At 40.5% G+C, this 25125-nt stretch overlaps 1 protein-coding gene across 5 annotated transcripts in view; it reads left to right on the plus strand.

The window, feature by feature from the left end:
- The window catches only part of TPK1 (thiamin pyrophosphokinase 1), a 480210-nt gene that overhangs the window by 305758 nt on the left and 149327 nt on the right, over positions 1-25125 (plus strand). For 4 of the 5 annotated variants that reach the window (XM_048839088.2, XM_048839086.2, XM_048839084.2 and 1 more), the window contains exon 7: positions 12750-12896. The exons of the other annotated variant lie outside the window; for it this stretch is intronic. In XM_048839088.2, coding sequence (XP_048695045.1) covers positions 12750-12896 — 147 coding nt within the window. The remainder of the gene's footprint in view (positions 1-12749; positions 12897-25125) is intronic. 5 annotated transcript variants of the gene reach the window in all.

A 25125-nucleotide genomic window follows, 5' to 3' on the forward strand; every position in this document is an offset into this window, starting at 1 on the left:
GCCGTTTAAACAAAACAGAATCTAACGCATATCTAACTAGATTGCTTACTAACTCTTTACAGGAGTTCTGACCTGCATTCCTGCTCTGGTCCCGGCAAAAGCATCACACTGCCAGAGAGAGCCTTTGTGTCCCCCCTCCACTCCGCCGGCTTTGAAAGTATCTTGTCTCTTCATTGGTCATTTTGGTCAGGTGCCAGCGAGGTTATCTTAGCTCCCTAACCCTTTACAGATGAAAGGGTTTTTCCTCTGGCCAGGAGGGATTTAAAGGTGTTTACTCTTTCCTTTATATTTATGACAGCCCCAGTGAAGAGGTAACCCAGAGGCTTGTACAATTGGGTGGGATTTTGGAAGAGAGTGTGTGTTTAAGCTACAGGAAGTGTCTGAGGAGGCAGCATTCGAGGCTAAGAAGGGGGCCACCTGGACACAGTTCTTAGGCAGAGGTGCCAGATAGAAGATCTTCACCCTGAGAGCTCTCCCAGAGGCCCTAAGACAGTGGCAGTTCCTGGTCTCTGTTTGTACTCTGAAGGATTAAAACAGTTGGGGATTCAGTGGCTGAATTCCCTCTGGAGAGTGTCAGACACTTCCACCAGGACTAAATATTCAAGCAGGACAAAGATATAGGCTTTCAGGTTCCTTAGTGCTTCAGGTTGATAACCATTCCACTATTGTTGTATGTGAACCTGATTCACCTCTTACACTGGTTTTATACTGTGACTCCACTGAACTTACTAGAGATACTGATGCAAGCAGAGAATCAGACCCAGATTATACGTGTGTCCGTGTAGCATCATGACCCACAGCTGGAACACTGGTTATGTTGATTCAGTCAAGTTGTCAAATTCTTTATCATATCCCTAGAGGATCATGATAAAGAAGCACTTCGAGTCCCAGCTTCTGCTGCTCCTCTTTAGAAAATAGCAGACATTTAACTTAAGATGAAAAATAGATGGGCCTGATTCTCATAGATGACTCTGAATACACTGCAGTAGTTCTAAAAGAGGCCTCGGGCTGCAATACTTAATCCATCCTTGCCACAGGAGAAATAGAATAGACTCTCTCACAAGGAAGACCTGTTTACCAAACCCAAGTGAATGTGATCTGTTGGGTGCTCAGCATTTTTGCAAAATCAGGCCACTTGTTGAAGGGCTTAATATAGACTTGGTGAGCCTAACTTTAGGCACCGATGTTAGAAGTCTCACTGTTGGTGTTTAGAATGTTACCATTTTATATACTTATTAGCTAATGAAAAATTCTTTTTTCCTCCCATGATAAGTAATTTTGGGAGATTAATGTAATTATATAGTGGTGTTGAAATACAAATAAAAATGGTTACCCTTTTAAAACAAAAAAAAACCCCTTTACAATGTGAATTTTTCCAAAGTCTAGATTTTTTTTCTAAGAATAAAAGATGGCACTATGGGAAAACTAAACATGGAGCAAGTTACCAAACTTGCTCATAATGGAGTCCTGATCTGTGACTGGTGCTCTTAGGTGCTACTGCAAGAGAAATAATATCAAGCCAAATCATATCAGAGTACTCACATTTTATTCATTCAACAGCTTGTATTCAGCACTGCTTTTCATCATAGTTCTTGGTTCTTAAAGAGTAAGATTTTTAAAGGTAATTAGGCACTTAAAGATGCAGGTAGGTGCCTAAGTGGGATTTTCAAAAGCATGTAGGTGACCAATTCTCGTTGATTTCAACAGGAGTTAGGTGGCTACATGCTTATCAGAATCCCACTAGGCACCTATTTGCATGTTTAGGTAACTAATTATCTTTAAAAATTTGACCCTAAGCGGAACTATGGAGTCTCAAGGACTTTATTGGAAGTAATATCCCAGTGATTCCCCCCCTCCCCCATATTTGAAGGTTGGCTCAGCAAATGGGAGAAAAAATTACCCCTTTTCCATTACTTCCCTTTCCTCTCACGTTAAAGAGATGCAGTCAACTTGAAATATATGTGCCTGATAGAAAACTTTTGACTCATCGTCAAGAAACACCTCAGTTGGTTATAATTGAACAAGATCAGAGGAAAAACTATATTTTTTCAGCTTGTTTACTTGATATATTGGACAAAATTTTGTGAATAGTTAGTTTATAGTGAAGTTAATGTCTCTTGCCATTTGTAAGAGTTTCATGTAGCAGCAAGGAAGAGAAAAATATTTTTAAAAGTAGGAATGTGAAAAAAATTGAAAGAAGAGGTGGGGATGGGGCAGTGCTAAGGAGTGGTCTCTGAAACTAAACTGATCTTTAAAACAAAAAACTGACTATATTTCAAGTTGACTGTGCTCAGTTAAACAGGCAGACATGGGCATTTTGCCCCACTTCACTTAAAGAACCTGTTACAGTTCTCTTCTACAATACATTAAACAACTAAATATCCCTACCTACCCAAAAATAAATGTAAGCATATGAACTTGAAACAGGAGGCACTCTACCCACAAATCTGTAAAGAAATTCTGCTACAGTGCTCTTCAAGTGAATGGAAATATTTTATCTGGGGACAAAAATAACGTATGAAATACTGTCTCTGTAGCAGCGATGTGTAGGTGAGGCTGAAGCAAAATTTTTTAGAAAGGAACTTTAAAAGGTCGTCTATCATGAAATCAATGGGGAGTTGTCTGAGGATAAGGGAGGTGTGAGAAGGTGTATATTCTCATTTGATCGGTGCCCTGGGATTTGTGCTTTCTGGCTCTGAGCTACTTGGTGGAATTTAAAGCTGTGCTTTTGCCCTTTCCAGCCATGAGTGGTCTGGGACCATCCTACATGAGACTATTTCTCAGTCTGTGCCTTACTGCTGCAGTGGAGATCTTCAGAGGTGCTTGAGATGGATGCCCCCCCCCCCCCCAGTATAAACAGCAGGGAGCTGCTGGTAGGGCCTTCTCTGTGAAGAGTGCCCTTCCTTTGGAATGCTCTCTTCTCTGATTGACATTTCTTGAATCTGTTGACCTCCTGGATATGCTGCAAAGCAAATGTGATTTGAGCAACCCCTGGTGGAGCACTGAGGAAAGGAGGGAAGGATTTCTGTTTGGTGTCAGGTGGCGGGTTTGAATCATATTGGTCTGCTGACTAGTGATTAGATGATAGGAGAAGGAGAAGTCCTGCTGCTTTGGATGATTTATGTATTTTAACTACTGTGGTATTGTTTTTTAAAGGTAGGTCATAGGTGTTCCGTTTCTTTTGGATCACATCTCAGTGAATGAATACTTAACATAGGTGACGGTATTAAAGAACACTAATTCAGGGGCATGTGTGTTTGTTCGCAGCATTTCCCAAAACTTCCACTTGGTTGTCAGCCTCTAACAGCCCATTTTTCTTCTCTCTCCCATCAGAAAACAGAGTCGCTAATACAGCTTTCATTTAGCTATGACTCATTTGGTCATGGATTAAAATTTTAAAATGGGCTGGTATTGGGAATCCCGACAGAATAGTTTCCACAAGCTGTCAAGAAGAGTTCGCATCTTTTTGTCTTTCATTACAGCTATTGCTATTAATGGTTGAATGCAAAACTTTAGGCCTATGGTATAATCTCCTGTTGATCATGATACCTTTGACCAGTGGCTGGGATTTTATTTTGTAGTCTTATTAAAGCTTACTTCACTGTTACTTCCTTTGTCAGTTAATTTGTTTTCAGTTATACTGATCCAGCTTTTTCCTCTCCAGTCTTTCACAGGGTCCTCTGTTTTCAGATTGGAGCATCAAACCACCAGACCAGAGAATTGCATTATTCAGTTCAGGCCTCAGTGCAGTGAAGGACTGGTCTTTGAAAGTAAAAGGGAAGCGGTTTAATCATCTCAGTTAAATTCTTTCCTTAGAGCATGATTCTCTTTGCTGGGTTTGCTGTGGTTGATTTCACTGGAACTCTTGCACTCCTATTTTTTTAAAACCTGCAAAAGCTCAACAGGCATAAAGCTTGATTAGGCTTCAGTGTATTTTACAGAAGTCTTTAGATTTAAATTTAGAGCTTTGGTTAGAAAATTATGTAGGGCCTGAACCAAACCAAGTCAAACACATGGGAAAGACTCTTATTAGGTAAAGTGAGTCCTTTTATTTGGATCAGGTCCTCTCCTCCTTTAACCAATAATCAGACAATGAGGGAGTTTATTTAAATGAAACACGAGATTTAAACCACTCACAAAGAACAAATTACCGTGGGAAAAAAATAGGATAATTTTTCAATGAGCTCTTAATTGATGATGGAAAGTCCATGGGGCAGGGACTGTCTTTTAATTTATGTGCACAATGTCAAGCACATCTCTGGTGCTAGATACAGATTTTACATAATCCCCATAGAGGTCACTGGGAGAATGTTAATGCAACCACCTGGAAATACACGCTGTAAATCTGGGCAACAAGGATGTATACTGCTTTGTAAAGTCAAGTTGTAATGGTTGTGGAAGGGGCTGGCTCTGGATAAGAGATGAGTGATTAATGCTCTTTAGTATCCATGTTTCAATATGTATGTTTAGGGTTGCCTATCTGCTGCTGCAAGTTTAGGTACTCCATTTTTGGTTGATTTATTTTTTAAAAAAAATGAATATAGTACTTGTGAAAAGTGCCTGCCTGACTGTTCTGAAAACCTCTATCTACAGAGTAAGTATGGCATGGGCAGCAACCATGCACATTCCTCCCCTACCCCCACAGCCTCAATTAGTAGGTAGTAATAATGGTTTTAGTGTCCACTTATCCATTGAGGAAAGGCACAGGAGTAGCTGTAATTAATATTGTACCCTTCATCCATAGAGTTTAAGGCCAGAAAGAACTATTTTCATCACCTGGTCTGGCCGCCTGCATAACACAGGCCATAGTGCTTCACTCTAACAGGCAAAAAGAGGGAGAAAGGGAATATTGTTATTCAGTTCTGTGGATGGAGACTGAGATGCAAGGAGATTCAGTGACTTGTCCAAGGTCACACACAGTCTGTGGCTGAGTCAGAAAATTAACTCCAAGCCCAGTGTCTTTAACACAGACTGCCCTTCCTTACTTACAGAACCTAAATCAAAGGCTGTCAAACACTGAGTTATGTTTTACGGCATTATACAGGTAAAGCAAGTAGCTTTTGTTTGTTTATTTATTTACATAAACTAACTAAATATATATGTTAGTTATTTACGGGTAGAGAAACTGAGGTATGGAAATTTAAGTGACCTGCCCAAAGTTATGTAAGAGAGCTGAGAATAGAAAATCACTTAACTTGCAATTCCGTGATCTAGCCATTAGATCATCTTTTTCCCTTTTTGTATCTCACTGTCAAATATGTTGCTCAGTCTAAGCAGACCAACACAATCCATTGGCATATTATGGCTGCTATCACAGTGAATTAAATGCTCCGTTCTTAGAATTAAAAAAAAAGGCTATGAATAGAAAAGTACTGTACCAAAAATGTAAGGGAAGGAACATAAGAAGAGAGAGACTTTGTGAAGGAGCTGGCAACTGACCTGGAACGAAATAATGTCAAGATTAATGGAATCAGTGAGGTGACAATGAAATTGATTGAGGGCTATCATCTCAGGTACAGTGACAGACATCATCTGAGAGTTCTTTTTCCCTTGGAGAGTCAGATGGCTGGAGCAATGAGCAAGAGGTAAGATGATTGTACCTGAGCAAACTTCTGATGTCAATATATGATTGTTTTACTAGGAACTGAAGGGCCAACATATATTGTAAAACAAAAATTATTGATTTTAGCAGCTATTTGGCCTAAAAATGTTGAAATATTTATAGATTACTAAATGTACATAGCACAAGCTGCAAAGTAAAATCACAATAAATTGACTACTTTACACTCCAGCTAGCACTAGAGAGCTAATACAGCTGCGGGAAGGTGAACTGAAATCTATTCTGGCTCATGCATCATCAAAGGAATTGTCAACTGCTTTCCAAATGGCAGAATCCTCAGTACTGCTGCTGATGTATGAAGCAGAAAAAGTACAGCTGTATATGGAGATCGCAGGCTGCGTTTGCAGGGCTGACTGAGAAAAATGTTTTTTCATCTAAAGTTTAGAATCTAAACTGATCAAACTTGTTACGGTGTTACTGAGAGACAATAAATATAACTCAGTGCCATTTATACAGTCATTTTTCAGCAGGTAAATGCAGGCATCTGGGTATTGCTAAGGTATCTAACTCTCCAAATAACCCCCTTTATTATGTGTTGTAGCAATTAAATGAAGGGCAATGCTCTTCAATATCTGTGAGGGATGGGCAATTGGGAAATGTAAAAAAAATTGTCAAGGACAAAGGGATAATCTCTTTCTGAATGAGAACTAGTAGAGGAATGAGAGAGTAAAGGAAACACCATTCAGCCCTTTCAGCCCAATCAAGTTTCTAACCAGGATATGGCACAGAAATAGCACTAGAGATGGAGGATCTCCATAGTCACAGAGAGTGGACAAAATACCCATGCTCATATGACCAGTCTCTTGGGAGTTTTTGACACTGTTGATCAGAAGGTGTTGCTGACTTGCATATAAACTGTAATAAGACTGAACTGTGCAACACTACACTGTTTTTTCCCAGTCTTCTGAGACAGATTTCAGAGTTTTTGGTCAAACAGCTGTTCTTCCGTGAAAGCATACAAGTGAAGTCATGGAAGGATCAGTCTTCAATCATATCTCCTTTAGATTTTCTCTAAGGGAGATAATAAGATGGAATAGGTTCCAGTGCTACGTGTGTTTGAAAGAAAGTTGGGTGAAGCTGAACCAGGTAGAAAGAGTGAAGCCTTTTGAGGAATGGGCCCAGAGCATTAACCTTACCATCTATGGAAGGACATTTCCCCCTCTGTGTGCCACAGCGCAGTCTCAAGGTTACTGTCAGATATGGAGATGGCAACAGAAGTAAGAGAGGCCTACTTCCATCTGGTTATCTGCATGTTCATGATATCCAGTACTGTGCAGATGAGCATAATATCAGAATCTAGATAGAATACAGCTGACTGTGAAGGTGCTTCAAAAGAGTGGACAGTGGGTATTCTGTGTGATTCTTATCTTTGTATTTGGCATCTAGATACCACAGTGTTGGTGATAGTAGAAATGTATAGATAGGAAATCCTTTTCGCCCATTTCACACTGCTTCCTCGCTCCCTCCCCTTCTCCCTTTTACCTGTTCCTTAAATACACATTATTTAATTACATAATTAATTTCTTGGTAATTAACCTGTCCACACAAGAAAGAAGAACGTCAGCAAGACCAATATATATGGAGGAATATTGTTTAAAGCCAGTTGTCCATTTAAATAGTCTCAATAGGAATGTTAGCAAAAACTAGGCAACTTGATCATGATGTGATAGCAGCCTTTCTTCCCCACGGTTACCGTGTGTTCAGAATCAAGTCTTATTGTGCAAGAGAGAAATCTAACAGTCTCTTTTGAGCTGCGGGTACAAAGTAATATGTTTTTTGACTCCCTTGCTGTATTATTTTATTGTATGGTAGTAACTCCTGAAATCCTTCATATCGTGAATTCACAAGTACATCATTTAAAAACAGCTACATTGTTCATTAGACTCCAACTGTCTCAGAATTAAAGTGAGTTGTCCTGTAAAATGCTAAACAATATGGATAAGTCTTAGAGAAGGTGTGTGAGGAGTATGACCCTGTTCATGCCCAACTATTAAATGGTAATGATTTCTAAGGTTTTAAACTTCAAAAAATATTTTGTATTTTTGTTGCTCTGAATCTATGAGAGGTTCTGGGCTTTGGAATTCATTCCTCTTTTGCCCCATAGTCTGAAATAAGCAGAATTTCTTGGGAATTTTTTGTTTTGTTTTGTCTGTCTGTCTGTTTTTAGGGCACACTGCAAGCCATATCCATTGGCATATCCAAGGCAGGAAAGAATTGTTTTGCGTGTGTGTAAGTGAAGTTTGCATTGACACCTAGTGCTTCAAACAGATCCTTTATAAATCAGTATATAGTCTGCACCTGTTTGTCACTGCTGAAGCCAGGGTTCTTTCGTAAGACAGGGACGCCGACAATCAAAACAACAAAAATCTTAGTTCTCTCTTTCTGCTTTTGTGATGCTGCTGCTGTCTTCACTTGCCTACTCAGTTCTATTATGTGTCTTCTCAAGTCCAAATAGTTCCTGAATAATAGATACAAGGATCATGTGAAAATGAATATCATCTTTTTCACCCAACCCTGATATTTTATAGCTTGTGCTCAGCAGGATATTCCTGTGATGTTTAAAACGCTAAAGTAGAACTAAACTTTTTTTAAAAAATACTGTATTGTACACTAATCTCCAAAAACACTTTGGTGCCATTATTTTAAATGGAATAATATTTTAGACCATTTTTTGGGTAGTACTATAGTACACTTTTTAATAGAAATAGAAAAAACTTTATTTTTTTTAACTAGCAATCTTTTACCAGTGTCACAAAATAATTCAGTCAGGACTTTACAGTATTATTTTCAATAGGCCCTATAGTTCATGGCAAGAGGTATCATTTGTGTATATATCTGAGAGCAAAATTCATCATCCAAATTCCCCCCCCCCCCAAGTTAAATAGCGTGTACTTCAATATTGTCAGTTCCCTTCCATTTTATTAAAAGACAGAAAATATCAAAGTCAAAGGAAAGAACGCAATCCTTCCGGGTTCCCATATGGTAGAAAACCTATATCATAAAACTAAAGAGCAGTTGCTCAGCTCTCTGAAAATTGGCTCACTGTGGCTAATTAGAGCCCCAATTCTATAGCTGACCGTATGTTGTATGCAGGTCACCCACTGAGCCTTTGCAGAGCCTCCTTGAAGTCAGTGGAGCTCCAGATGGGTGTAACAGTCCACTTGCATACTGTCAGTTGCAGATTGGGGGCCTTTCTACTGATAGTGATTGAAAGGACTTCTTGTTTTGTAACAATATAACATCAGATTCAGCTTTGTTAAATAGGAATTGCTGCCAGTCACACTAAAGCAGTTTGTTTCTACAATAGAATCAATACAATGAAAAATGTAGCTTAAGTTAGCCAGAGAATCTAGGCTGTATAACTTTATTAAACAGAAGACCAGTAAGACAAGCAGGGGAAGTAGAGGAAAACCCAAGATTATGCTGGTTCTATTTTAGATTTGTGTGATCTTTATCAATATAGGAAAATAGTGCTTTCTCTATTGGAAGACTCTGGATGTTTCTCAGCTAATACCAATTATTACTTCAGTTCAGTGTAGTGTGTTTGTTTTTTTTGGGGGGGAGGAGGGGTTGTTCTTTTGGTAGTAGCAGGGCCGGGCAAATGGGGCCCGCGGCCAGGGCTCTGTAGCCAGGGAGGTACCACAAGGGGCTTGGGCTTCCCCTGGCTGGCTGTGGCTGGACTCCTCTCTTCTCCAGCCCCTCCCCCCGCTGGGCCAGCAGGCTTCTCCCCAACCCCCCGCTGCTCCTCAGCTGGCCGACTGAGGGTTCCGGAGCAGCGCAGGCGGCCCACCACTTGCTGTCTGAAGCGGAGCCAAGTCCCTCCCTGCCTGTGGCCCTGCGCTGCTCAGTCTCTGGCAGGGCGCGGCTGGGCCGGGGCCAGGAGGAGCAAAACTTCAATGGGGTGGGAGAGCCCGGCCGAGCAGCAGGAAAGGGGGGACTTAAAGTGACAGTGCGCTCACTGTCTCTCAAACTTCCCTAACACACACACGGGCTCTCACAGTCCCCCAACACAGATTGTCACACATACACACAGTCTCACACTTCTTAACACATACTCTGTGTCTCACACAATCCCCCAACGCACAGTCACGCACACACATTGTCTCTCACACCAAGACTGGCTCTCACACCCACATAGACTCTGCCTCTCATAGTCCCCCAACACAGATTATCACAAACACCCAGTCTCACACTCCTCAACACACACTGTCTCACAGTCCCCCAACACACAGTCTCTCTCACACACACACTGGCGCACTCTCACACACACATATTTATACATACACACACACTTGTGTTGTTGTTGTTGTTATTACTGCTTGGTACTTCCGGTCAAAATGCTTTTGGTGAGCCAGGATTAGCTAGGGGCTGCAAGAGGGCCGTGGGCTCAGGCAAGATGCAGCCCCCATGTGACAGCACGAAGAGCCAGGCACCACAAGGCACCCCAGCAGCACAGAAGTAAGTGTGGCAATACACCATATACCATGCCACCCTTTCTTCTGCTGACAGTCGCCTAGGAATTTGCTAGCTGTAGCAGTTACTCACTGTGATGTTATCTGATTAAAACATGACCATGTAGATCATTGTTGCAACCACTGTTATATTTGCAACAAATCTTGTACAAAATGTGGCATGTAAGATGTCTATGAAAAGGTTATGAATTGCTGAATATGTTTATGCTATTTGTATGCAAGTATCATTTTTGTATTTGAAGTTATGAGTATTGGCTCTATACCTGTATTTCAAATGTTTGCTCCTGGGGTAATGTGCACAAGGTAGTTAACTAGCACATCTTGGAGGGACTAGTCAAAGTAAGGGACTCATCAAGGGACACTTAACTCACAGTGGACCATGGGAGATGCCCGTCTACACTGAATGGACTTTTCTGTGGACATATCATATGAAGTATAGGTAATGGTCTGGAGGTGATGGGGGAGTGGGGTGGAGCCCAAGGAGCCCGTAAGAGCCAGGGGTGATGGTGGGAAGGTGGGTGGGGCACCAAAATACAAGTTCACCCAGGGTACTATTGTCACTAAGGCGGCCCTGGTAGGAGAGGTGGCAATATTCTTGACTAAAGGAAAGGGACTTAATTTCTATGCAAACAAGTATGCCACAATCATAAAGTCTTAGCCCTTGTAATAAAAATGGAAGCTGATGTTTATTAATATATCATTCCAGATACACAAAGTACCATTATATGGCTCATGGGTTGAGTAAAATGTCATGTAGTCATCCTGGCTGTAGACTAATACTCTATAATACTGGAAGTTCCACCAAATGACCATTGTCAAAGCAGACTGTAAAAGTTTTAGAGCTGCGTTGTGGCAAGGCCCTAGTCATGGCTAATATGAAAATAGCATCTTAAAAAAATAAATAATTACTGAGCATAACTGACCTATGTTATAGTGCTAATAATAATCATACTTTAAATGTAGATGATACCTTTTGCCTGAGGGTCTGAAAACACTTTACAAAGACTGGCAAATGTTCCCATTTTACTGAGAAGGGAAGATACAACATGGGGAGGTTGTGCCTTGCTTGTTGAGTGACAGAGTTGGGATTAGAACCCAGTCTCCAGACTCTGTGACGTATTCCAAGCAGTGTTTTCTACTGGCTAGACAACTGGACAGGTGACCTGAATTTTTATTCCTGGCACTGCTACTTGTTAGAGATGGAAAGAATGAGCAGGAGGACCCAGAGGCGCATTGAGTAAACGGGCTTCTTTATTGCGGTACTTGTTCCCCTCAACCCAATTGTCGAGTAAGCACTGAGTTAATCACATGATGCTCTTTTATCTAACTTAATATGTAAATACCTACATTTACTACAACCCCCCCAAACCCCTTATTTGATGATATGAACACCCATATAATGAATATTAATAGCTATATACTGACTATAATTACTCTGTTTGTTGTTTACAGCATTAAGCATATTATACAGACATTTTTACCTTAAAGATACATTTCTTTGCAGTAATTATAGCCACAAGTTCCCTTAATCAGCAGTTCACAGGGGAGGGAGGAAGGAAGGAGCCATGACCCCAAGCTCGTTTATGTAGCTGGGAGAGGAAGGGAGGGGGGAAATAACACTTCTTCACACAAAGGGTATCCTTCAAACAACCACATTTCTCATGCAGCTGCAACGCTTCTATCTCCTTAACAAGCATAAGGGAAGGGGAAAGGGTGGAAACTTTATCTATCAAGCAAAGAGACAGTGCCTGCCTGTGCTTTTACCCTCTATTGGGTAGTGGTTACCCAAGTCTTTGCTTAACCCTTACATACCCCAACTTGCTATGGGGCGAAATGCAGATCACTCAGGGCAAGATTCTGCCATCCTTACACTGACTAATACTTAACTGATTGAGTAGACCAAATCAATTGATGGGTCTGCTCCTAGAGTAAGATACTATGCAATAAGAGAGTGACAGCACATAGCCCATAAGCATTTATTTGCTTTGGTTTCCATATTTGTAACATGGCAATAATACTTATATTTGTTAAAGTACTTTGAGATCTCTGGATGAAAAATACTACGTGCATGTATGATGTTAATAGCTGTTCTTTAGTTATTAGATTAACCATCACTAACCATGAATTTATAAAGCATTAGTCTACAGCCCTGGCAAATACATGAAGTTTTATTAACTGAGGAGTCACATAAAATCATATTCAGTGGTACTAGAACGACATTAATATCAGACTCTATTTTTGCTATGGGAACACAGAGAAAGTACCTCTACAGATAGATCTTCAAAAGTGTCCTCATCTATGGCTGTTGGGTTTAATTCATGAGCACATGGGCAAATAATGTGAGCTAAAGGACCTCTCTGAAGATTTGGACTTTTGAGCTGCCAGTGAGTTCACAAACACATAGGCACAAATTAATGGAAGTCAGTGGAGTTGCAAACAGTAATAGCCCATAGATACTTAGAAGTCACCAGCAGACAGATTGCCAAATCCTGGAGTAACATACCTGGTTCAAAGACTGTTCATTTGGGCAAAAGCCTCTGAAGTTAAAGCATTGTTTGTGTTCCTGTCATATAAACTCTGATATTTTGTTTTGTATTTAGATAATTGTTCTTAAAGTTCTCCTTTTTAAATCTTGGTGTGTTTTTTTTTTCATTTAGATTGATATGATTGTGACCTTGGGTGGACTTGGAGGACGCTTTGACCATGTCATGGCATCAGTGGAAACTCTCTTTCATGCAAATAATACCATTCCCACTCCAGTTATAGTTATTCACGACTTCTCCCTCATCTACCTGCTTCAACCTGTAAGTGAAATGAAGTGTGAGACCATAATAAACGTGATCGTGTAATTCCAACAGTCAAAACTGCCATTTCCCTCAGCAGGGCTTCTACTTGCTTCTACTTCTAGAATTAGATTCTAGATTTAAAATATATTTCTAGCAGTTGGGAGGTGACTTATGGTCGCACCCCTGCAGGAATAGTATATTTTGCACCTTCTGTCTGTAGAGATTAGGATTAACTCACCAAAAACAGATTTTAAATAGAGGGTGGGAAACTAAAAAAGTGAAAAGTTAGTAAGATCTAAAACTTTATTCAGTTTTGTGCTTGATTATTAATGGAAATATCTTTGAACTTTTAAATTAAATTCCAGTGGAATTAAGTGTAGCTCCCTCTGCCCTTTGTTTTTCATTTTAAACAGAAATATATATGACTGACACATGAGAAACTCAAGAGGAAATTCAAGGGCTTGACAAACATGTCGAACAGAATTCTCATATAGTCCGAGTGCTGCAATTCATTGACTGAAATCCAGATGAAATGAGGGAATCTATTTAAAAATGTGTTGTTTTTGTGATGTTTAGGTTGTTATCCAGTTATTGGTTCAGAAAATAACACAAATGATATCTTGAGAAGCTTTCACTTTTAAGATTTAATTTAGAAGCAAAATCTGAGTAAAAAATCTTTTTTCTAACAGCTACTTACTGGCTTCTGTTTGGAAATATTTTTTGTGATGGCTGGATTTTTAGAAGTTTAATTAGGTATAGACTTTTATGCAGTTTGTCTTATAAACTTGCTATACACTGGCAAGGTTGATGACCAAGCCTGCACTATGCATGCATGCTTCACTGTAATCTGAGAGGTATTAATGGGGTTCTATAAGAGATTGCAGATTTAAATCCACAGAGGCGAATTCTACATTATCAACATGAGGCACTCTGTCTGCAGGAGGGATGCTAGGCACAGGAGCTCATTTGCCACTATGACAAGGAATGACTGTGATTATTAGTTGCAGATCTAAAAGGCTAGATACGGAACAAAATGAGGGAAAACCAGGACTGAAGGATAATTGTGATCAAATCTGAAAGTGGGAAGTAATTTACCTGTGAATGATTTGCACATACTGTACTGACACTAAATTAATGTTAGGAAGCTTTTGAGAAGGATAGCTAGAGCATTTTGACGCTTTTCAATAAGATTAGGAATGCCCAGTTTAGCATTTAAAATATATGCTTTTATCGTGTAGCTATTTTAATTCTTTGTTTTTTATAAACGGCTTCTAAAATGTCAGAGTTAAGATTATGTAATTTTTGATGGAATAATTCACCCCCTAACAACTTGAACCAAAAGTCCTTTGTATCATTATTACTTATCTATGCAGTGTGTTAAGGGGTTTTTTGTTTTACTGATGATTTTTTACCCCTTTATTACACTTTTACAAAATGTATTAATACTGTTTTTCATTGGCACAGGCTAATACTTCTTTCACTCAGTTTCTGGCTGATGTACAGTATTGCCAGCTGATGACTTTAATAACTCCGGGCTGTTTCCAGTATTCAGGAATAAAGGGCAGATTCAGAGGGCAGGAATCTTACAGCAATCTTAAAGCTAACTGACACAAAATTCCATTCCATTGCTGGTTTAAACTTGTCATCTCTATTATCTTCCATCCACTGCCATGGTCCTTTTGGAAAATAATTTTAACCCTCTCTTTTCCAGATAAGATCAAATAAGTAGTTTATAAATAGGAATAAATAATATTCCTATATTGGAAGTACTTTCTTCCTATTCAATTTAATTTCGGTTTACATTATGATAGTTTCTCTTGTAAATAGCTACAGAAAATGATAGCTCTTTTTTCTTTGTAATTTAAAATCAAGGTAGGAGAGAATTAGAGCACAGTGAGAAATGAACTGGCTTTTTTTGAAATAATGCAAGTCTGTGGAATAAAAGAAGTGGGACATCACGATACACAAAGACAAATTTTAAAATTAATAAGGACACCTGTGACAGATGTGGCAATGTCCTGCAATATCCTTGAAAAACCCTATTGAATTAAGTTTAAGTGTCTTTGGAGTCCATTGTATTAAATGCAAAGGTTACGTGTTATTGCGGGCCTAGATGATCAAAGGACTATATTGAACAATGTGGCAGATAAGAATGATTTGGGGTGGGGTGAGGGGGAATGTGTGAAATATAATTCCCTGGAAATACTTGGGGGGAGGTGAAAGCACCAGAGAGAAAACATTAAAACAATAGAAGAACCTACTTGTATACTAATAAGCTTACCAGAGATCGCTCTCCATGCCAACAAGGCCTCTGCTAGGAGGTCAATCCTTTAAACCTGACAAAGAGGTTTTCCTATGGTTACAAATTCCTAACAGCTTCAGCTTGGAGCAAGAACTCAAACTGTGCATATCAGCCTGTTTCTTTATACATCTTGGGCCTTTAAGCTCCAGCATTCAGGAACAGGTGAACTGCGAACAATGGCTCTCTCCTCAGGGCATCGCTTCCGAAGTTTTCCGTTTTGAACAACAGATGGAGGGCATTTGCTTTCACCTTAAGAATAAATATGCTTGCTTAGAAAGAGTTGTGGTAATTTATAACTGTGGGCAACTATGATGTTGATAGCCACTGAAGGAAAAGGAAAGCACTGACGCTAGCCTGTTTAGGTAGTTTGGCTACCTGGGAATAATAAAATGTAGGCAGGGAACTGAGTAGCCTGGAAAAATCCCAGTTAGGGAGGGAAAATATAGGGTTTTCTGCCCAAGAGAGGTGACCGCTGGGAGCCAAAAGCCTAAAAACAGATGCCCTTGCTGGACCACAGAGGGAGAACACAAGCGCAGTTGCCCTTAACTGTGACAACGTCTTGCTAGGAAATCTTTCACGTTCATGTAGCATGCAGATCGGAAAGCATTCTCTCTTTGGGAGGAAGGATCCATTTTTGTTGTTGGGTTTCTGGGACAGCAAAGTATGAGCAAAAAAGCCTTTTAGCTCCAATATAAAATTAGACTCTTTCCTATTAGCATAAGAGTATAGTATAGTTCTCTATATATTATGTATCTTCCCTATATGTTGTTTGTTTTTTTTATTTACAACCAAAATAGAGAGTACACCTACCCCATGCTGTACACATCTTTGACATAGTTAGAAGCAGAGTGACATAAACATAAAGCCAGCAGCTTTCCCTAGTCCCACCCCTCAGAAATAATCAGCAGAGATAGTCACACCCCAAAATTATCTTGCCTCACCCAAAACCACCAGTCTTTATCAGTTTTCTCATTTCCCCAAAAGCCTGAATAAAGGGTGATCCTTTCATTGTGCCCTGAAATCCAACAGATCTGGAAGCCACTGCTGATCCCAGAGCACTGGTGTCATGTCCCATTTTGATATGCCACTTGCTAAGGAGGCTGCCACATTCTTAATTGGTTTAAATTTCTGGATTGTTTTAAGATGTAGCCCCAGGTAGAGTTCATTGCAGTAACCTGTATTATAAATGAATATATCTATCAGAGGACAGATGATGTTTTTGGTAAAGCACTTATAATCCCTGTTCATTCAATGTGTTTTTAAGTATATGAAAGTATATAACCAAATCAATGTAATCTCAGTTTTTTATACTTTATAAGAGTGAACTGCTGCCTCATTCATTGTGAATCTTAACCGAATGAATTGACAGATTGAATTCTGTGTATGGCTGAATTTGTAGAAGTGGACAACGTGATTAGGTCAGGAAAGCAGCAATGCCACTGGCTCATGTTGTGCCCTTAGTAAGTCACTTAACCTTTCTCTGTGCCTTTTTATTTACCTGTCTGTAAAACGGCTAAAATAATACCTTTAAGAGCTTTGTTTTTGGGCCGAACACTTGTAAAGCACTTTGGTTTCGTCAAAGGAAAGATTGCATAATAGTGGAAATTATATTTTTTTGGTATGTCACATTCCTCTGCCTATAAATAGGGAGGCAGAGTAGATGCTCCAGCAGGTGACATTTCCTTTGAAACAGTTTCCAGTGTGATGATTTAAGCAAAAAACTAAAAATAGAATACATATCTCCGCACTGAATAGTGATCATATTTCTCTCTGTGGTGAAAAAAGAATCCTTAATAAGGAATAATCATTTCTTATGAGGAGGATATTTTATGTAACAGTCCATACTTTTTATGCTTGAAATTTTGCTAATGTCAATTACCATTAGGATATACCCTGGCTGAAGAACATTAGGCCCTTAGAGTCATGTTTATCATGCTACCCATGCTCAGTACGAATGGCTTAAGGTTTCACATACATACTTTCTCATTTTCTGGTACTGTGCTTCTCGGGAGTACAGAAACATTAGCTTCTGTACACTGAGCATAAATTATCTTTTGTCTGTGAGTTTTATGGCAGTTTGTAATACAAGGTAATAGGATTTATGACCAAGAAATGAGAAGATGTACAAGAGTTAATGAGGCCTGTCTTTTCATTATACTGAGCGGAGTTCCGTGTTCCCCATGCAGGATACCACCGTTGAGCTGCGGGAAGAAGTATTGCTACTTGTACTTGAAAATATGTTGCACAAGCCTACTTTTGTCAGTTATCTAACTCTCCAGAAATACTGTATGACCTATTTCTTCCATGCTGTGTTGTACTTCCTTGTGTTTTTCCTTCCCATAAGAAATAACGAGGAATGTAATAATGCTCATAGAAATTAGGAAGGAAACAGAATGCTGATAATATTAGGAGTGTAACCCTTGTGGTTAAATCTAAGGTGTCTGGGTCAGGATTTCTGGAGGGTTTTCTCAGCTCTACTGCTGACCCAGGGTATAGTCTAGGACGAGTCACTTAACCTCTGTGTGCCACAGTGTTCCCATCTGTAAAGTGAGTGAAATGCAATTACCAGACTGGGTGATGTGGAGTTTACTTACTTGTAAAATACGATGGGATCCTGAGATGAAAAGCTCTATAGACATGCAAGATAATGCTGTTGGTAATAGTTGTAATAATAACTAACAGGCTTTTAATTAGTTTCCAGATCTACACCTATGAAAAAGGTGGGGTGGGGGGGAAGAAGTACTATTTATTCTTCATCTCTAAAGATGTAGGCTCTGATCCTGCCAGTGACTCCACATGGGCAGACTCATATGCCTTTGAAGTCATTTGGGCTTTGCACAGTGCAGGATTTTGTAGGACTGGAGCCCAAGTCCATCCTCTCAATTAGTAGGCAAACTACTCAACAGGGGCAAATGTCTGCCTGTCTTTCTCTCACTCTCACACATACACACATGTCAAGTTCTGTAAACTGATTTCAAAACTGAGGGTCAAAACTCCTCACTTTTTTGCTCCTTATGTGAGTAGACACAGTCAGTGCAGCATGCATCAACAAGAAAAAATATAAGATTAGGTACTTGCTCTCCTGTGGTTTGTTGTTGCAATTTGGTGTATCAACATCTATTTGCTTTGGTTGCCAGGATGTCCCTGCTTGTATCGTAAAAAGATGATGGAAAATCCAGATAATATGTGGTCAGCCTCTGAGTTTCACTCATGCGTCTAGTATCATGAATTTCACAGAACAGGTGTGTCTTAAGCTACGTCTATACTTGATGTAGGAGTGTGATTCTCAGCTTGAGTGGGCATACTTGTGCTAGCTCTCATTGAGCAGGCAGGTTAAAACTACTGTAGCTGCAGGAGCACAGGCAGTGGCTGCCTGGGCTAGGTTTGTACTTGAGGTGGCCCTAATGGTGCTGCTGCTGCCACGGCCTGTACTACGGTGGCGAGTGCTACTATTTTTAGTGTGCTACCTCAATGAGCAAGTACGTCTATTTCAGGTGGGAATCTTGCCTCCACCGCCAAGTCAGAGAAGTGGTCTCTGAGGAGTAAGCCCTGTTGTCAGATTAGTTCCCTACTGCCTTTCTTCTGATAAAACACTGTCTCTAAGATCCTGATCTCACTCCTACTGAAGTTTCTAATCAGCAGATCTCAATTATTGAGTCTCTTCTCATTCTTCCTCCACAAAATTTTGGAACATCAATGTCTATTTTGAATATACTCTTGTGAGGGTAGTCTAGTTTTACAATTAAGCCAAGGTAGCCTGAGTGAAAGAGCTCTTTAAGATTCTGCTCTAGAGATATCAAAATATTTTATTTTCCTCCTCCTTCTCTGAGGTTGCGTCTCATTTAGAGTTTCTGTTTCTAGCACGAGGACATCACCACTCTAATCAAAGCAATGAATCTCTGTTCTTAGACTTCCAAAGACCCCTCTTTGTACAGCTGGTGTAATTCAGGACCTTATATTTTATGGAGTTCTTAAGGATAAAATGGTCTGTTCCTGAGAAAGCAGATCTTTCTGTGTCTACCTATTTAAGAAAATAAGGCATTTCTTTCCAGCTGAATGCCTGATGTCTAAAACTAGCAACAGCGAAAATGGACTGAATTCCTCCTCTTGGAGTCTGAATCTTCACTGAGGGTTCTGGGATTGTTGTGAAATATGTTGTGTTTCTAAGACTTCATAAGATTGATATACTAATGCATTCAACTAGTCTTCCAGAAAACATTATGATACACTTTAATTTGGCTTGCTTAGCAGGTGGATTTATACTTGAAGCAATACTCAATCACTTAAAGTTCTCCCCTAGTTATTGGCTACCAAAGATGGTTCCAGAGGAGTGAGTGTCTGCTTGAGGAATGCCAAAACAGAAGTATCTAGGAGAATAAGACATGACAGAAACTCTAGCCATTTTGTTTTACCCCTTGTAATGATGCAGCCTCTAGCAGGATACAACTGAGAGTATCAATTCAGGACAAATTGATTAGAGCAAGGCAGTTATAGCCCAAGGCTGGGGTTCCTTGCACACCAAACTAGCCAAACAGAGAGGACTTCAGTTTTACCCAACTGACTAACCAGAAGTCAGTACTAGAAATTTCCTCAGACTCTCCAGTTTCCCAGTATAACCACCAGGGCCACTTGTTATGGGGACGAGTGGTTACTCCAGTAAAAGAGAGAGGTTCTCTAGATCCCAAAGGACCAAGCCCCAGACTCAGGTCAATATACAAATCAGATCTTACCCACAAATCACGCTTTTGCCAATCCTTTAGAGTGTAAAATCTACAGGTTTATTTTTAGAAAGAAAGAAATATAAATGAGAGCTAAAATTAGTTAAATGGAATCAATTACATACAGTAATGGTAAAGTTCTTGGTTCAGGCTTGTAGCAGTGATGGAATAAACTGCAGGTTCAAATCAAGTCTCTGGAGTACATCCTCAGCTGGGATGGGTCATTCAGTCCTTTGTTCAGAGCTTCAGTTTGCAGCAAGGTTCCTTCAGAAGTAAGAAGCAGGATTGAAGACAAAATGGAGGGGTTTCCAGGGCCTTCTATATTCTTTCTGTTGTGGGTGGAAACCCCTTCGTTCTCCTGTGCAAAATCACAGCAACAAGATGGTGTTTGTAGCCACCTGGGCAAGTCACATGTTTATGCATGATTCAGTTTGCAGGTGGCAGGCATTGCTCACATGCTATCTTGAATTTCCCAGGAAGACTTCTCATATGTGGATTGGAGTCTCCCAAGGTCCATTGTCAGTTAAATGTTTCTTAATTGGACACTTAATCTGCAAATTCCTTTCTCAAGAAGCTGACCAAATGCTTCACTAATGCTATTTAGAATAAAACACATTGAGATACAAGTACATAGCCAATATTCATAACTTCAACTACAAAAATGGTACACATATAGAGATAGCATAATCATAACCAGCAAATCATAACCTTTTCATAGACACCTTACTGGACCTGCTTTGTACAAGATTTGGTGCCACTATATGACCTTGGCTGCAACAATGATCTATATGGTCACAGTTTGTCAATAACGTCACACCCCTAAAGATGGTGTGACGTTTCACTCCATAAACTTTCCCTGCAGTCAGATTTAATCATGATGCTCTAATCCCAGTACTGGGCAAATGTCTTGCCGCCTCCAAAGTCTTTGGATGTAGCTAAGCCTATCAATGCCAGGTACTTGCTTGCCTATTCACAGGATGCTCCATATACTGAAAGTTCTTCCTTGCAGGGTCCAAGTCTTTATATGCATTTGTACAGCGCTCCTCTCAGCTGGGGTGTGAGGGTGATGTTTATGTAAATAGATATATAGTAATATGATAAATATAGTCCTAATTAAAGTTTTAAAAGTGCCAATACCCTTGCTCTCTTGCTTCTTAAGAAGCTCACCCTGAGGAATGAAGTGTTTCCTTCCTGAAACAGAAACTTCATTTGATAGCACAAGAAGATAGCTTTGCCCAGCTTCTACCCTTAAAAGAAATATGAGAGTCAGCACTCCAACGCTTTTATTATGAAAGAATTCCTTTCCTGCCCAACCGTTGTAGGAAAATATCGGTGGATTGATTAGATTCATTAGTCATTGGATTCACTATTGTAGTATTGTAGCTTTGATGACACTGAATAAAAGCGGCCTACCAAAGCCCCCATTTCTTTTGGTCAAGGCTGTGTAACTGTCACCATTTGTTTCCTGCATCTACTGAATTCAGTTGATCCATTTGTGATTAATTTTTTACCATTCATATTTTAAGAGGTGGGCGGAATTTATGAGCTATCCTACTTTTTGTTGTTTCCATAGGAAAATCTAAGGGCAAATTTCTCATACTAATACTTTGTTTGGTTGTTTTATTCCAGTATGACACGATTGCTGTGAAATAAATTTACAAATATTAAATAAAAACATTGTTAAAAATATCCTTGTAAACTCTGTCATCCTTTTGAATTGCATAATTAGTATCAGTAGAGAAGTGCAGTATTACACCAATTTTCAGAAAGAAAAGGAGTACTTGTGGCACCTTAGAGACTAACCAATTTATTTGAGCATGAGCTTTCGTGAGCTACAGCTCACTTCATCGGATGCATACCGTGGAAACTGCAGCAGACTTTATATATACACAGAGAATATGAAACAATACCTCCTCCCACCCCACTGTCCTGCTGGTAATAGCTTATCTAAAGTGATCATCAGGTTGGGCCATTTCCAGCACAAATCCAGGTTTTCTCACACTCCACCCCCCCACACACAAATTCACTCTCCTGCTGGTGATAGCCCATCCAAAGTGACAACTTTTTACACAATGTGCATGATAATCAAGTTGGGCCATTTCCTGCACAAATCCAGGTTCTCTCACCCCCTCACCCCCCTCCCAAAAACCACACACACAAACTCACTATCCTGCTGGTAATAGCTCATCCAAAGTGACCATTCTCCCTACAATGTGCATGATAATCAAGGTGGGCCATTTCCAGCACAAATCCAGGTTTTCTCACATCCCCCCCACCCCCAAACACACACAATCTCACTCTCCTGCTGGTAATAGCTCATCCAAACTGACCACTCTCCAAGTTTAAATCCAAGTTAAACCAGAACATTTGGGGGGGGGGGTAGGAAAATACAAGAGGAAATAGGCTACCTTGCATAATGACTTAGCCACTCCCAGTCTCTATTTAAGCCTAAATTAATAGTATCCAATTTGCAAATGAATTCCAATTCAGCAGTTTCTCGCTGGAGTCTGGATTTGAAGTTTTTTTGTTTTAAGATAGCGACCTTCATGTCTGTGATTGCGTGACCAGAGAGATTGAAGTGTTCTCCGACTGGTTTATGAATGTTATAATTCTTGACATCTGATTTGTGTCCATTTATTCTTTTACGTAGAGACTGTCCAGTTTGACCAATGTACATGGCAGAGGGGCATTGCTGGCACATGATGGCATATATCACATTGGTGGATGTGCAGGTGAACGAGCCTCTGATAGTGTGGCTGATGTTATTAGGCCCTGTGATGGTGTCACCTGAATAAATATGTTATGGGTAAGGACAAAGTCACAAAGTTCAGCCACCAGGTTAGCCGTGACCAAAAGCAACTACAGCATTTGCTCAAGAAACTTCCTGAAAAAGCACAAGATCAAATCCGCACAGACACACCCCTGGAACCCCGACCTGGGATATTCTATCTACTACCCAAGATCCATAAACCTGGAAATCCTGGGCGCCCCATCATCTCAGGCATTGGCACCCTGACAGCAGGATTGTCTGGCTATGTAGACTCCCTCCTCAGGCCCTACGCTACCAGCACTCCCACCTACCTTCGAGACACCACTGACTTCCTGAGGAAACTTCAATCCATCGGTGATCTTCCTGATAACACCATCCTGGCCACTATGGATGTAGAAGCCCTCTACACCAACATTCCACACAAAGATGGACTACAAGCCGTCAGGAACACTATCCCCGATAATGTCACGGCTAACCTGGTGGCTGAACTTTGTGACTTTGTCCTTACCCATAACTATTTCACATTTGGGGACAATGTATACCTTCAGATCAGTGGCACTGCTATGGGTACCCGCACGGCCCCACAGTATGCCAACATTTTTATGGCTGATTTAGAACAACGCTTCCTCAGCTCTCGTCCCCTAAAGCCCCTACTCTACTTGCGCTATATTGATGACATCTTCATCATCTGGACCCATGGAAAAGAAGCCCTTGAGGAATTCCACCATGATTTCAACAACTTCCATCCCACCATCAACCTCAGCCTGGTCCAGTCCACACAAGAGATCCACTTCCTGGACACTACAGTGCTAATAAACAATGGTCACATAAACACCACCCTACCGGAAACCTACTGACCGCTATTCCTACCTGCATGCCTCCAGCTTTCACCCTGACCACACCACACGATCCATCGTCTACAGCCAAGCTCTGCGATACAACCGCATTTGCTCCAACCCCTCAGACAGAGACAAACACCTACAAGATCTCTGTCAAGCTTTCTTACAACTACAATACCCACCTGCAGAAGTAAAGAAACAGATTGATAGAGCCAGAAGAGTTCCCAGAAGTTACCTTCTACAGGACAGGCCTAACAAAGAAAATAACAGAACACCACTAGCCGTCACCTTCAGCCCCCAACTAAAACCCCTCCAACGCATTATTAAGGATCTACAACCTATCCTAAAGGATGACCCAACACTCTCACAAATCTTGGGAGACAGGCCAGTCCTTGCCTACAGACAGCCCCGCAACCTGAAGCAAATACTCACCAACAACCACATACCACACAACAGAACCACTAACCCAGGAACTTATCCTTGCAACAAAGCCCGTTGCCAATTGTGCCCACATATCTATTCAGGGGACACCATCACAGGGCCTAATAACATCAGCCACACTATCAGAGGCTCGTTCACCTGCACATCCACCAATGTGATATATGCCATCATGTGCCAGCAATGCCCCTCTGCCATGTACATTGGTCAAACTGGACAGTCTCTACGTAAAAGAATAAATGGACACAAATCAGATGTCAAGAATTATAACATTCATAAACCAGTCGGAGAACACTTCAATCTCTCTGGTCACGCAATCACAGACATGAAGGTCGCTATCTTAAAACAAAAAAACTTCAAATCCAGACTCCAGCGAGAAACTGCTGAATTGGAATTCATTTGCAAATTGGATACTATTAATTTAGGCTTAAATAGAGACTGGGAGTGGCTAAGTCATTATGCAAGGTAGCCTATTTCCTCTTGTATTTTCCTACCCCCCCCCCAAATGTTCTGGTTTAACTTGGATTTAAACTTGGAGAGTGGTCAGTTTGGATGAGCTATTACCAGCAGGAGAGTGAGATTGTGTGTGTTTGGGGGTGGGGGGGATGTGAGAAAACCTGGATTTGTGCTGGAAATGGCCCACCTTGATTATCATGCACATTGTAGGGAGAATGGTCACTTTGGATGAGCTATTACCAGCAGGATAGTGAGTTTGTGTGTGTGGTTTTTGGGAGGGGGGTGAGGGGGTGAGAGAACCTGGATTTGTGCAGGAAATGGCCCAACTTGATTATCATGCACATTGTGTAAAAAGTTGTCACTTTGGATGGGCTATCACCAGCAGGAGAGTGAATTTGTGTGTGGGGGGGTGGAGTGTGAGAAAACCTGGATTTGTGCTGGAAATGGCCCAACCTGATGATCACTTTAGATAAGCTATTACCAGCAGGACAGTGGGGTGGGAGGAGGTATTGTTTCATATTCTCTGTGTATATATAAAGTCTGCTGCAGTTTCCACGGTATGCATCCGATGAAGTGAGCTGTAGCTCACGAAAGCTCATGCTCAAATAAATTGGTTAGTCTCTAAGGTGCCACAAGTACTCCTTTTCTTTTTGCGAATACAGACTAACACGGCTGTTACTCTGAAACCAATTTTCAGAAGTGTTTTAGAATAATCCTGAATTTT

The sequence above is a fragment of the Caretta caretta genome, chromosome 2 (genome assembly GCF_965140235.1).
Source record: "Caretta caretta isolate rCarCar2 chromosome 2, rCarCar1.hap1, whole genome shotgun sequence".
Lineage (NCBI taxonomy): Eukaryota > Metazoa > Chordata > Testudines > Cheloniidae > Caretta > Caretta caretta.